The sequence below is a fragment of the Trachurus trachurus genome, assembly GCF_905171665.1.
Source record: "Trachurus trachurus genome assembly, chromosome: 11".
NCBI lineage: Eukaryota > Metazoa > Chordata > Actinopteri > Carangiformes > Carangidae > Trachurus > Trachurus trachurus.
In genome coordinates, this window is record NC_139904.1 from 21,398,333 (window position 1) to 21,412,791 (window position 14,459).

A 14,459-nucleotide genomic window follows, 5' to 3' on the forward strand; every position below is an offset into this window, starting at 1 on the left:
TCACAAGCAAGGGAGTGGCGGCATATGTGTGTGTGTGTGTGTGTGTGTGTGTGTGTGTGTGTGTGCTCTGAAACCAGCTGACTGGCCTGTTATGTTCAGTACAGAGCAGTGTTGTGTTGACTTTGGCAGCGTCCAGCCTTTCCTTCCATTACACAACAGCTCACCCTGGGTTATCTGAATGTGTGCGTGTGTGTTATTCTGGAAGCATCATTATCAATCACATGTACACGCACAAATGGAGAGTGACAGACATGTTTTGCCGTGGAAGGAGATGAGCAATGTCTCCAGGATGCTGCAGACACAGTGCAGACTTCCGTACCGGAGCTGGGAATACGGCTGGGAACGTCTGCAGGTCGGATCTCTCTGAACCTTTTAAATCCGTCTGCCGACTCTGGCAAGACAGGCGCCCATTTCCGGTTCACACGCCTCAACCCTGGCTTTTAGCGTCACTGTGTGTGTGTGTGTGTGTGTGTGTGTGTGTGTGTGTGTGTCACAGCTTTGCCCTTCCTTCCCCGGTATAGCCTCTTGTCCCAGGAATGTTCCATCCTTTGCAAAGACGTTTTCAGGATGCCCACCCTGCACAATAAAAGTTATTTTAGATGCTCACTCACCATCTTGCTCTCTCCATTTCCACACACACACACACACACACACACATACACAGTGATGCACACACAGATAATACACACAGGTGGCATTATTCAGTTCACACACACACATGCGCATGTGATAAGGCAAAGCATTATTTTTGCATTTCGTTGACATCATCTCACAAGGTCTGGAGTCAGAGAGGGAGTTTGCACAACAGTTTGTACAAAGGACCTTTGTGAGTGTTTGTTCTGTGAAAGCTGACAATACGTCATTTCTCTTTCCCAGAGCATCTTTATTTTCCAGTTTTCTTCATTTAACAGCTGTCTTGTATGTATGAAGATAGTCCGCACTTGTTAGGATAAAGACTTGGCATGACTATTTTATAGTTATCGGTCTTATTTTGCCAGTTTCAGCTCAGTTTCTGTGCATTTTCCATAGAGCTACTTTACATATGCTTTGTATCTGACATCGATGACTCATTACTGGTTTAATTTTTCAAACAGATTACAGCTCGGGGGGCCTGGCAGAATTAAGCTTCTTCTTAACTGCATTTTTCATGGCATGTCACCAGGTTGGAGTCGGCAGGAAATTCTTCAAGACTGCTTAATGGCACAAAAACAGGAAGCTGGTAGTATTCCTCCAGCACGAACAGTGATAAAGCTCGTGCTGGAAGGAGTAAAAGGCACATGGAAAAATCACTTCCAACATTCCATCGTGTTTATCATCGTCAGCAAAAGAGAAAAAAAAAAAACGTTGTTGGCTGAGGGAGCACAGGAGGTGGCTGGGAGAGTGATAAATGTGAGTGTCATGGGAAGCGAAAAACACCAATATAAAGAAACAGCTCCTCTAAGATTTGATAAATTAACGCTCATTAATTGTTGTGGCGATGATACAGGAATGCTTAAAATTGCTTCACAGAGTAACCTCATGGCCATGTCGACCCACAATGTGTTGGAGGGATTGCTGCGAAACCTGCGCAGGCATTCATGGTTCCCAGAGGATCGGTCTTGGTGGAGTTATTATCCCATTAGCGCCGCCATTAGATTGACATTGGTGTTTTTAACACAGTTTTATAATACACCAAATTGAATTCACTCGCCGTGTAACATAAAAGATGTTGTAGTGGTACTTCACTGTAGACGTCTGCACCGCGTCCTTGATTCACACAGAACTTCTGCATCTTTACAACAAACAGCCCAACTCTGAGGGAAACACTGTGCCATTAATAGCTGTTTGCCAAGGTGCAAGCCCATCCCACTTTTAAAGTAAAGAGGAGATGGCACTGTGATTGGTTTACTCTATGTTGTGCCCAAAACACTGAGAGACCAAATACAATCCTTATGAAGCACGCGCCTGGCATACTAATTGTTTTTACCGCTGTTAAAATGGTAAAAGTGATACGGACATGGCCCTAAATGCATTTTAGTCCATGTGCTTTGGACTGTTAAAATCAAGCTCTTGGTTCTGTTTACAGATTTTATGACTATCAAACATCAAACCGAGCCAGCCTTAACTGAGCTGATTCAGTGGATGCGTGTGGAAGCACCATGTACTTTAATCAGCTCTAATGCTTAAAATGAGCCGTGGCCTGTCTCCGGCTGATTGAATGAGACCCTCACTGATCAGCAAGACCAGCAGCGAACTGACCACGGCCTGGCCTTTAGCTCCACACGTCAGTGCTTCAGTTGCCATGATATGTTGCGTAATGTAAGATAACTGAATGGTTGTAAAGGTGTTGGAGCAGATATGTGTGCAAGTTAGCTTAGTTATGTAGTCTGAGGAGCATGGAGGATGGCTTACACAACAATGCAGACAAGACTCTCAGATGTGCAGTGCGTTGGTCCGCAGACATAGTTGCAATGTATTTGCATTGGCATGGTTTTATCATTGGATCTATCTCCCTCCAGCTGTAGAGCTGGAATCTGGACATTCTTCACTAAGCTTCAGTCTTTCTCAGGGGAATACACAGCTTATATTACGAGCCAGTAAAACTGCGTGCGACATGATAGGTTTATGGTCTGCGTTGCCTTGCCTACCTAATATAAATGGAGTGGTCCTCTGGGTGTTGTGACCAGAGTACTATGAATAGATAACATCATGCTGCATCTGCATCAGATCTTAGAAAAAAGTTTAGGGTAAAACCCATCTCATGGTAAATCTAATTTTCTTTATAAGGTGTCTGGTAGGTGCTAAGGCCAAAGCTAATTGAACTGTGATAGAGGCAGTTTCCCACGCAAGTTGTGGCAGTCTTACACCACACAGTTCAGTCATGTTACCCCAGCTTTCACAAGGATTTGGTCAGGTCCCGTCTGTCATCACGGGGCAAATGGGTTTGTTTTGGCATTAAGGCTGTGGCTGTAACGCAACTCCTGCTTTTATTTGTGGCCAGAGACGTGGCATTACGAACATCAGGGACGGACGGAGCCCCAGTGGTTAAAGAGACCGTCTCTCAACTGAAGTACTCGGGTTCAAGACCCCCGTGTTGGCAAGCATCCATCTCACTGATGTAGATTTAAACAAGATACTGAACTCCTTCCAGGCCTGGATTCGCTGCTCTGCATTTGGCCTTTACCTCTGACCTCCCTGTGGAAGGAGGCAAGAGAAAAGAGGGTTAAAGTGAAAAAGAGGGATGTGAGAAAGTCGGTTTCTCATGGTTTGATATTCATTGCATGATGCGATTATTGAAATATTTTGACTTGTGCAATTTTATGAAAGTTAAAACAGATTATGGACAGAAACATCTTACTTGTGTCTGCAGTTTGACCAACTGGGTGTTTTATCTTGTGATGTGGGTCAGTGGGTCTTCCACTTTGAAATGCCTAAACAACTACTGGATGAACTGACTTGACATTTTGTGTTGACGTTTTTTGGTTTTTCTTCAATCTCCATCATGAGGTGAACATTTTTGTTTTCTAGGTCAAATATTTCAACAGCTATTAGATACATTACAATGAATTGAAATATGGATGTTGGTGACCAGGGGGTGAAGTTTTGTCATTTTGGTCCTCTGACTTGTATCTAGCGTTACCATCAGGTCAACATTTTCGTTGGTCCACTATGCAGACACTACCTAAATAACAAAACAAACTACTACATACTGTATGCCTGAGTCTGGCCCAAACACTGCCACATCTGGGGAGATTACAGCTGTTATCCTTTGGTGTTGTCTGTTAGCTGCAATACTTTCGCTCTATGTGCCAAAATGGGTCCAGTTGTGGAAGCAGAATCTGAAAATCATGCTGCATGAACCAGATGTAGGCCACTGAACCAGGCATACACTGGATCAGAACAAAACATGCATGAGGCCCAAGTATGAGTAAGATTTGTTCAAGAATCTGCTTAACATCAGGCTGAGTTTTGTGTTTTGGGCTCCTCAGAAAATGCTAGTATGCTATCACCCTCCTAAACAAGGATGGTGAACATTACAGCTGCTAAACAGCATGTTAACAATAAGCTCCAAAATGCCCCTCTGTGTCTATGTGCAGCCTCACAGAGCCGTGACCGTCGACTCTGGGTTTCAGATTCCTTGACGTCTGATACGTGCCTGAAGCTAATGCTGTGATGCTATCGCTAAATTTTTAATTTTGCATCCTCCTTGCTCGAAACGGCCGATGCGTCTTGGGATAATTTGGCATTTATTGTAGTTGAGCCTGGGTGTGTGAGGCCACACTGAACCTTACACTGACACTGTCTCTTATTTTCTCTAATGTTACTCCTTGTTTTGCTCTGTTAATTTGAGTCTGGATAATACTATAGTTTTTGTACATTTAAGGTGCCCTAGAAAACAAGTACAGTCAAATTTAGATGTCTGATAAATCTGTTCAGTAAACTATGACATGATGGCTCTATATTCAGCAGCAGTGTCATAAAAACTAATTTAAGACTGAAGCTCTGAGTCACACACTCTCACTTTAGGACTCCTACCTCCCTCTTTGTCTGTGGTCAGCTGATGTACTTCTGCACGCAATGGTCTGCTGACCCACTACAATCAGATCAGGTGCATGTATGTGTGAAAGTGTGTGTGTGTGTTTAAAGGTGGTAGGTGAAGTCTGATGAACATCATACTGTAAGCCTGCACTGACACAGATATACTGTAAGCTTCATTCTTAGACAAACACAAGTCGCTCTGCTTCCTCACACAAGTCAACAAGTTTTCATGTAAACTGGATTTGAATCATGTAGCAGGGAAAATTCAACAAAACTGAGGCTCAGCTCTTTCAGTAAATGTCTTAGTAGGAGTGTCTGTGTGTGTGTGTAATGAAGATTTACAGGACTTTTGAATTTCTGCTACGCAATAAATGTTTTACATGCCGTGACAATGTGATGACGCAATTTAATAATTAGCTACTCAGAGAACATATGCTTGTTTGACACACACACACACACACACACACACACACACACACACACACACACACACACACACACACACACACACACACACACACACACACACACACACACACACACACACACACACACACACACGATTGAATGTGTGTCATTACTTTCAGACCGGAGCTTGATGCTTGATTTAGTTTTTTCCACTGAATCCATAACAATGCACCCAGATAATGATGAGTGCTGAGCTCAGGACTCAGCTGTTAGTGAACAACATCCAGATGAGATCTTATTTTAGGAGGCAGACATTCTGATGGTTGTGCAACACTGGTTCCACCCTTTTAAAATGAAGCTATTTAAATTGACATATGATTAAAGTCAGTCAATATGTAACATACATAAAGCTCTAATGACTTTAATGACACTTTAACGACTTGGGTTGGACTCTCTTGGTAGCACAAGCAATCATCCTGGGCCTTGGCTGATAACGTGACGTGAGACTGAACACGAATGATTGCCAATCACGTTGATAGATGAGGTAACTGCAGTTATTAAATGGCTCTATTTAATGCTGCATTCTGATTGGTCAATCGCTGCATTCTACAGCCTGTTATTTCTGTATGACAGACCGTTGTTAAGTATAACACACCGTTGAGAAGCCGATCTGATCCGACGTCCAATTCAATAAAAATTATAAATAGAAACTTTACTTACCAATCCTTGCCGATGCTGAATGATTGTGGACAGAGATTTACCCAATGTATTCATTTATAAACCAATAAAAGTAGTAGGCTATTTGATGCAATTTATGAACCAATAAAATTAGTATTTTGATCAACAACGTATCTCAAATTGTTTATTTCACTCGTTAGCCATGTAATAAGCGGGATAATGTAGAGTGAGGAGCCCTTCAGGATGAATGGAACGGTGAATGAATGGTTTATTTCTCCATAACGACCGGCTCACTCTACATTATCCCTTACTTAAGCTCTTATTATAGTTTGACTGTAGGCTATATATTATTTATTATTTTTTAACATGTTATGAACTCCCTCTATGAAACAAATGTTGACATCAGTCATGACTTGTCAGCTTTATTCTTGTTTAGCCAGATGCTAAATGGCCAAACTTCTCTTAGTAGTTTGTTTGCATTGGTGGACTCCATTACTAAGCTCCTGTTAGCTGGTGTTGCTGCTGTGGAGAAGTTGAAGGCAAGGAAACAAGTAAATGTATAAATGTCACATCCTTTGTTTGGATTCACTGGTAAATTTGTCCCATGTCCAAGTTGAGCAGCAAAAGACAAATCAGTTTTTGGCCTCGATTCCAACAATTACACAGAGACATGAAAGTCAGGGAGGCTCCACCACGTGATCCTCAGTCTCATTTTTCAAGTCAACAATCTGAACACGTTGACTATGCAAAAACTATCTACATTATTTTTTTCTGCGGAGTTGTTGGATGGAGAGCTTTGTGTTTCCTGCTCAGACAAATAAGATGAGAGATGATGTGGTTGCCATCTTTGCATAGTAAAATAAATCGCTGTGCAAACTTGACTGCTAAATCCACTGGCAGGTCAGGTGTATTCAGTTTTATTGGATCGATTTCACCAACGCCCACATGACTTTATTTAATAAAACCTGTCAGTGATCTTTACACCCACAGCAGAGATTCCCAGAACTGAGTGGTGGACGTGCATCATTTTGCCTGACTGTGTGCACGTGCATGTGCGTGTGAGAGAGTGGGAGACAGTGGCGTGTCAGTGTTGGGTCGTGGGAAGGTGGGGAGGTGAGCCACTCAGTGAGGCTTTGTGGTGGCACTCCAGAGAGGTGAAATTGAGTTTGGACTGTCTGCAGAGCTAATCAGCCCTGTCTGGCCTGAAACCCGACCACTCACACACATGAAAGACGACTGATGCTGTAATAGACCAGGGTGGGAAGTCACCAGCAACCAGCATTCAAATGCTGACATTAGATATGGGTGTGTTAGTCTGCTATAGCAGCCTCTGCCAGACATTCAGGTATCAGTGGGAGATTTGTAGCAGCTTGTATTATATTAACTGCAGGATAATGTAAGAATTGGCTGTTGGTTTAATGTCTTTAGCCAGTTAACACAATTAGTTTTAGGTAAAAAGGTTACACCATTTACTGTACAGCTGAAGAAATGCCATTTAATATTAAACTTGTATTACATAATCAGGGGGAAACAACAGTAACAGACTAATCAATATTTCTAGATGAACAGCTACACAGAGAATCATCACCCTGTGTAGATTTACAGTGTTTTAGTGTGTTGGATTTTAAACACAATGTTTTTACTCCAGCGGCAGATCCCAGCAGCAAAAAATTAAAAAAAATCTTCTACTACCTGCCACTGAACAACAGACACGTTAAACATCTATAACTGGTGAGAATAGCAGCACATTTGGCAGTATAGACTTCCATTGTGCCTTTTAAAGGGATAGTTCAACATTTTAGCAAATTGGCTCATTGCCATAATCCCTATAGTTTTAGCAGTAGGTTTGTTACCTTTAATTGTCGGTGCAAGCTAGTTTTAGAATGGCGGAGCAGAGCTGTAAGCTGCTCAGAGCTACGCTACGGGGGCTAATGGGATTTCTCGGTTTCCCTCATTAAACTCCACAGGAAGAGGCCCCTCCTCCCTGTGGCCATCACCTCTCTGCTGTTAAGGTCGTCACTGGTTCACAGTGCAGTCATTTTTACATTTTTGTGATTGAGTAACCTCATGCTAAAACTAAAAAAAAACATTTCCTCTTCTCTACTCTCAGTGCTCCATGATGACAAAAGTGAAAACACAGTGTTGCAAATGTATTACAAAGGGGAAACTGGAACAAATATTGTAATGTATGACTGAAACATAAAAACTGGAAAAAAAAATGGAAAGGGTCTGAAAGTTTTCTGCATTCAATACACTTGTGCATGAAAGTTACTTTACTGTTAATGCATGCTGTGGTTCTGTATCACACATAATACTTTTATAGGAGACTTTACTTTTTAGCTTGTTCACTCATATTGAACAATTTCCCTTTTATCCGATTCTGATTCTCTACATTCATGATTTTCAACTGTGACCACATTCACACAAAATCGTTGTGCGCCCAGACACCAACCATTTCCATTTGCCATAGATAATATAAACATCCCCTAACATTAACAAGCCTCCATTAAAAAATATATCCAGAGCTACTCTCCACCTCTAATGAATTTTACAGTCTGTTGAAGAGATCTGCTCCATGTGTGTGTGTGTGTGTGTGTGTGTGTGTGTGTGTGTGTGTGTGTGTGTATTTATGTTGCATTTGTTCTGTGGTGTGTGTGTTTGTATATAGCCTGATTGGTTTAGGGGCCCATAAACCTATTGGTCAAGTGGGGCTGACCCCAGCACAGATTATTGTGTTTGACCCCTGACCCTGTACATTGTGTGTGTGTGTGTGTGTGTGTGTGTGTGTGTGTGTGTGTGTGTGTGTGTGTGTGTGTGTGTATATGCGTGCAGGTGTCTGTCCATGACCCTTCAATCCAATATGCTTGGGCTCCAAGCCGTTTTTCAGTGTGCATGTTTGATGTGTGTGGGTGTGTGTGTGTGTTTGGTGTGTGTGTGGGTGTGGGTGTGGGTGTGCAGTGGAGAGTAGGGGAAGTAAGGGAGGGGTCAGCAGAGGGGGGAGGAACAAGCCAAGGTGAGTTAAATTTCATCATGTAAAGACCAGATTTAGTAAGGGGAAACAGCTTTTCTATTTTTAGGGCAGAAACAGTTGTTTCAGATTAAAAGAAGGAGCAAAAGGAAAAGTCAGTCGAAGAGAACAGGAAGAAGACATTAAAAACAGAAAGAAATACAAAGGAGAAATTGGCCTGCTGACTCCAAAGGACACACAATGTTCGCTTTTCTTTTCTCCTACACCCACCCTTTCTTTCACATGTGCTCATCACATACATGAACATGCATCCTCCTCCTACACACACACACACACACACACACACACATGTACGCACACTTGGTATGAGCTGGTTTTCTACCGCTCCCCAGACGGCTGCAAATCGGCAGCGTGCAACTGGAGAAAAAAAGACGAAGAGTAAAGTCAAAAATCTGCTGGAGCCGCTTGTCATAGTTTACAATGTGTGTGTATTTATGTATGTGTGTGTGTGTGTGTGTGTGCGTGCGTGTGTGTGAGTGTGTGTTTGGGGCTCATAGTTCTCATGCACATTGTATTAGGGGCCAGCTGGGTCGGCCTCTGCTCTACACATGAGCCTGATTATGACTCAGTATTGCATTACTGACATTCCTCCATAGCTCTCTCTCTCTCTTTTCTCTCTCTCTGTTCTTCTGGCCCACCGCCCCCCTCACCCCACCCCGCCCCCCAACCCCTCCTCGCTTCTTTTTCTTTATCTCCCTCTCCCTCTTTCTGTCTACCTCTCCTGAGGCTGGGCAGATTTGCTGAGCAACCAGCCCCCCCCCCCCACCCCCCCCCCCCCCCCCCCCTCCCTCCCTCCCTACCTACCCCTCCCTTGACCCCCTCAGCAAAGCCCAAACTCCCGACACGTGATCCGTACAGCTTCAGATCGAATCACCCCACCATTTTCTTTTCCCTTTTTTCTTTCTTTCTTTCTTTTTTTTTTTTTTTTTTGAAAGACTTTCAAATGCCTCCTCTGCAAACCTTGAAGCCGTCAGTGTGCGTTACACATGTTGCTCTGGTCCTAACACTCCCGCATAGTATTTCACATACAGCTGAGGAGGAGGAGGAGGAGGAGGAAGAGGAAGAGGATAAGAGGGAGGAAGGAGGGGGCAGAAACTGAAACCGTCAAGCAGCTCAAAGAAAATGTCAGAGGATGCATAAGAATAAGGGATGTGTGATGAGTTGTGGGTGTGTTTTAGGCGCAAAGACAATGAGTTTAATGTGACGCGATCAGTAAAAGGAGCTGACAGTGATTTGTTCTTTTTTTTTAGGGGGGGGGGGGGGGTATATGTGTGTGTGAGAAGGGATTTGAACGCAGCGCTGAAGATAAGAGTGTAGACTGCGTGACAGGTATCAGCTCACCGTTTAAAAATCCTACACTGGGTTAATCCAGTGTGAGGAGAGGGAAGGGGGGGGGGGGGGCTCATACCACTCCTCGCAGCTCAGCCTTTATGCTGCCCAGCACGAGAAGAAGGGGCAGGCTGTCTCTCTCTCTCTCTTGTTCTCTCTTTCACTCTTGTCCTTCCTCTGTCACTTCCTCCCTCCTTCCCCCTCTTCCCTCTTACCTCTCCTGCATTGCCAATCTGTCCCTCCCTCTCTCTCTCTCTCTCTCTCTCTTTCCCTTCCTGACTTCCTTCCCTCCTCCTCCTCCTCCTCCTCCCCCTCCCCTCCCTACTCGCTCCCTCTCTCTCTCCCTCCCTCCCTCCCTCTACCTCTCTCTCTCTCTCTGTCTCTCTGTGTCACTGGAGAGCGTCTCAGTGTGAAAATGCCATCCTGCTCTCCAGACTGTTGCCTCTTTCAGGCTGTGGAGGTAAGAGACTTGTGTGTGTGTATGTGTGGGTGTGTGTGTGTATGTGTGTGTGTGTGTTCATATCTTTTCTGGATGTGTGCCGTGAGGTCTGTGTGTGAGGAGGTGTGTGTGTGTGTGTGTGTGTAGTTACCAGTTTGCAGCGATGAGGATCTTTGCATTTTTCCCCCTCGATGTTTCTAAAACTTTTCTCACACAAAGCTCATGCGTCATGAATTTACTTTTTTTTTTTTTTTTTTTACGGGGGCGTGTGGGAAGGGAAGAGGGAGTCTTCTGGCTTTGCAGGGGTAGAGAGCGCTGTGACGTTGTTTTGGGTTACATTCGTAGTCTCTATCTTAACGTGGATGTGCTGGTGCTTCTGGTGTTTTGTGCCATTTCCACCACTGCCCGTGTTTTTGTTTTTGTTTCTCTCTTTTTTTTTCCTTTTTTTTTGATGTTTTCCTGTGTTTCCACTTCTCGGTGCCATTGTTCGACTTAATTTTCCATGCCCACTCATCCCAGGCCCTCGCCCATCACATCACCAGCTTTTGCGTCTTGTTTCATGTAATTTTCAACAGTTGTTGCGCGGTGGGGTTTTGTGTGGCAGCAGAATCCCTGCTGTGGACAGAAAATGTTAAGTACATGTGTGTGTGAGAGAGAAAACATGCACTGACAACTCCTCTCCTTCTCACTTTTCCCTGGTTCATTCTCTCATATCTGTGTGTGCGTTTGTGTATCAGGCTGCGTGTGAGAGTGAGCTCACCAGTGTGTGTGTGTGTGTGTGTGTGTGAATCTGCTCATGCAGTGGGGAGAAGCAGCTGGTCCGAGGTATCTGTGCAGCAACACACACTCGATGATGAAGGCCGATTTTAAATGCTGGGCTGAAATGGCTCAAAATGGCGCAACAATGGAAGTTCCTTCGACTCACAACTGTGCCCGCTCTCTCTCTCTCTCTCTCTCTCCCCAGCGGTGACAGTTTTAGGAGACAAAAAGGCAACATGTGTAAATCCAGCGTGTTATTTCACCGTCCCGAGTGTGAATATGTGGTTTTCTCTGTTTTTCCGACCATGGATGCGCTCGCATGGTGACAGAAAACGTGTCATTGTGGGTTGTACGCAAGCAGGTTTACACGCATATTTGTGAAAGTGCGTGTTAGTAAGTTTGGTTGAGCTGTGTACAAAGGGGTTGAGCTGAGCGCGCAGGGGCCAGCCGACCTTTCCTGGACGTCATCCTTCCTCTTTCTCTCTTTTTTTTAAAGGACTGCTCACTTTGGATGGCAGAATAATGTGAACAGGACTTTTTTAAGGGCGGACTTCATAAAACACCTAATTATGGAGGTGAATATCACACAGATCCGCTCTTCGCTTCGTTTTTTTTCTTTCTCCGCGGATTTCAATTCCCCAATGCAACTCGGGACATGTCGCCTTCCCCCGCTGTCTCACTGTTTCCAGCCAGTTATAACATGACCTTCGCTGCTCTCATGCGCATATACTGTATAATCCTTATCATTATTCTCATGTATGTGTTTTCAGATAGTGAAGGTGTGGAGTGAGGATGGGGCTGGTAAAGTGGTGGAGATCCCCGCAGACATGACGGCCAGAGATGTCTGCCAGCTCCTGGTTTACAAGAGCCACTGTCTGGACGACAATGCCTGGACGCTGGTGGAGCACCACCCCATCTTCGGCCTTGGTAAGGATGCGTCATTGTGCGCGCTTGCATCCAGGTGTGGATTTGGCCCACTGTTTTGTCTGTATTCCTGCCTCTCCTTTCTCTTTTTTTTCCTTTTTTTTATTCATTTTGCAAGGATCAACTTTATTTTGTTTTCATGAAAAGATGGTGTGACAGCATCTCAACCAGCCAGATCTGTCACATCAGCTTTGCTGGGCTCAGTTTTACTCTGCTTTTCTTCAAAAGGCCGTGTCTCTGGTGGGTTTGCCTTCCACTGCATTCTAGTGTCTTTAGGAGTGTCTTTTCTGCAGGTGTGTTTCAGGCTTGTGTGTGTGTGTGTGTCTATACCCCTTTTGTGTGTCTTTGCATGGGTGGGGACACTCTCTTGTGTGTGCCCTCAGTGTGTATGTTCACTTGAGCATGGCACGAGTGCTTGTATGCTTTCTATAGGGCTCGGGCAGGGAGGTGTGGTGGTCACAGGATTAAGTATTTTCCATGTTCTGCTCACATGCCCGTTCCCTCCCAAATCATTCGTTGAGGGGTGGTGAAGAAGGGAAAAAAAAGAATAACACAGGACTCGTGCTTTGCTTCCTTCCTTTTGCCATGTCTCCTATTGAGCCTGTGTGTCTTTTTGGTTTTTTTTTGTTTTGTTTTCTCTGCGTCCGTCTTTGTCCTCCGAGAGGCTTTCTGACACCCGGGTTGTAATTTTAGACTCCAAAGATCACCTTGTGTTTTGCTGCTTGATCTACGCTTCTGGAAAAAAGTGCACGGGAGAGATGGAATGTGAGGTGAGGAGAGGGAGGGAGGGGAAAAGAGGGAGAGAGAGAGAGAGAGAGAGAGAAGGAGAGAGAGATGAAGGTAGAAAGAAAGAGAGACAGAGAGGGAAAGAGGAAGAGAGGGAGAGAGAGGGGGGGAAGGGCGGAGAGGTCTGGACTAAAGCGTCATACCAGAGCTGCAAGGAACCAATCGTGGATCTCTGTCGGACGAGCCCCTAGCCTTCCTAGCCAATCAATCTTTCCTCAGCCCTCCACAGGAAAATCCCCTGCTTGCAGCCAGCACACACACACACACATATGCGGAGCCCAGACATTTCCTCCTCTAAAATGCAGAGAGAAGACTTTTTTCAAGCAGAAACAGTGACAGTAAAACTTGTGTGTGCTCATGTATGTGTGTGTGTGTCGGTGTAATAAAAGTGTGCTTTCCCTTAATAAGCAAGACTATGTACGTTGATCTGGAAGAGAGAATTAGTTCCAAATCCTACTTGCTATCACTTTGTGTATGTGTGTGTGTGTGTCTGTCCAGAACTGGAACATCCTGTCACAATCAATTTCTTATCGGCCTCACTCAGAGATCATATGCCCTCAATTTCAAGAAACAGTACACACACACACACACACACACACACACACACACACACACACACACACACACACACACACACACACACACACACACACACACACACACAGAGAGAGAAAGTAATTGGGCCTCTGTGGTGCACAGTGAGCAGGTTAGGTCTGTGTGAGCTCTTAATGTGTGCTTGTGTGTTTGTCTGTGGCTTGTACTTTGCTTATGGCTTCGCTGCTCTCAGCAATCAGCGTAAATACATGACATCATCCCCCCCCCTCCATCTCATCCCACCTCTCCTCTCCTCTCCTCTCCACCTCCTCCCTCCCTGAATCACAGTGCCTTCTTCTTCTCACAGCCCCTCCTCATTTAACCTCTTACTCCCTTGCTTGTCTCTTAGTAACAGCCGATTTTTCTTGCTGTGTCATTGTATACAATAGTGCAATCAGTGATAAATAAAGAACTGGCCTGAAGTCAGTGATCATTTTAATAGATAACACTACAATAGTGGTCTCTTATACTGTACCTCAACACAAGTGAGCTCTATTCTCAGTGATGCATGCATTAATGCTAAATCTCAATTTCCACGCAACATGCTGTGTGTTTTCACCGATGACTTAAGCTCTGTACTTGCTTGTCAAAATGTGTAAAAGACTATTTTTTCCCCAATTGTTTTCTCTTCACATGGATATTGTATTTTGACACATCAAAGAGTCCCTGCTTTTAGAGGACACTGTTGAAAACAGTTTACACCAAACAAGGTCCTTTGGTGACAAGGACATTTCAGAATACGGTTTTAATATTAAAGAGAGAGGAAATGCATATAAAAAAGCTGCACATCATGCTGCAGATCAGCCACTCCCTAAAATGCATCTGAGGAACAATAAACTGTGAAATGATGAGTTAACAGTGAAAACTTTTTTCAAAATGTTTTATATTCTCCAGCTGATCCCCCATGTTTTAAATATTACATCAATTCCATTTTTGAAATAAAAATCATGAGCAGAAAAAAATGTGTAGCCTATATCTCTGTTACTCTATCCCTAA

The 14,459-nt window shown here is 44.1% G+C and overlaps 1 protein-coding gene across 4 annotated transcripts in view; it reads left to right on the top strand.

The window, feature by feature from the left end:
• Positions 1-14,459, top strand: part of LOC310994098 (growth factor receptor-bound protein 10-like) — a 47,533-nt gene that overhangs the window by 17,877 nt on the left and 15,197 nt on the right. For all 4 annotated transcript variants that reach the window (XM_083982656.1, XM_083982657.1, XM_083982658.1 and 1 more), the window contains one exon: positions 11,930-12,086. In XM_083982656.1, coding sequence (XP_083838782.1) covers positions 11,930-12,086 — 157 coding nt within the window. The remainder of the gene's footprint in view (positions 1-11,929; positions 12,087-14,459) is intronic.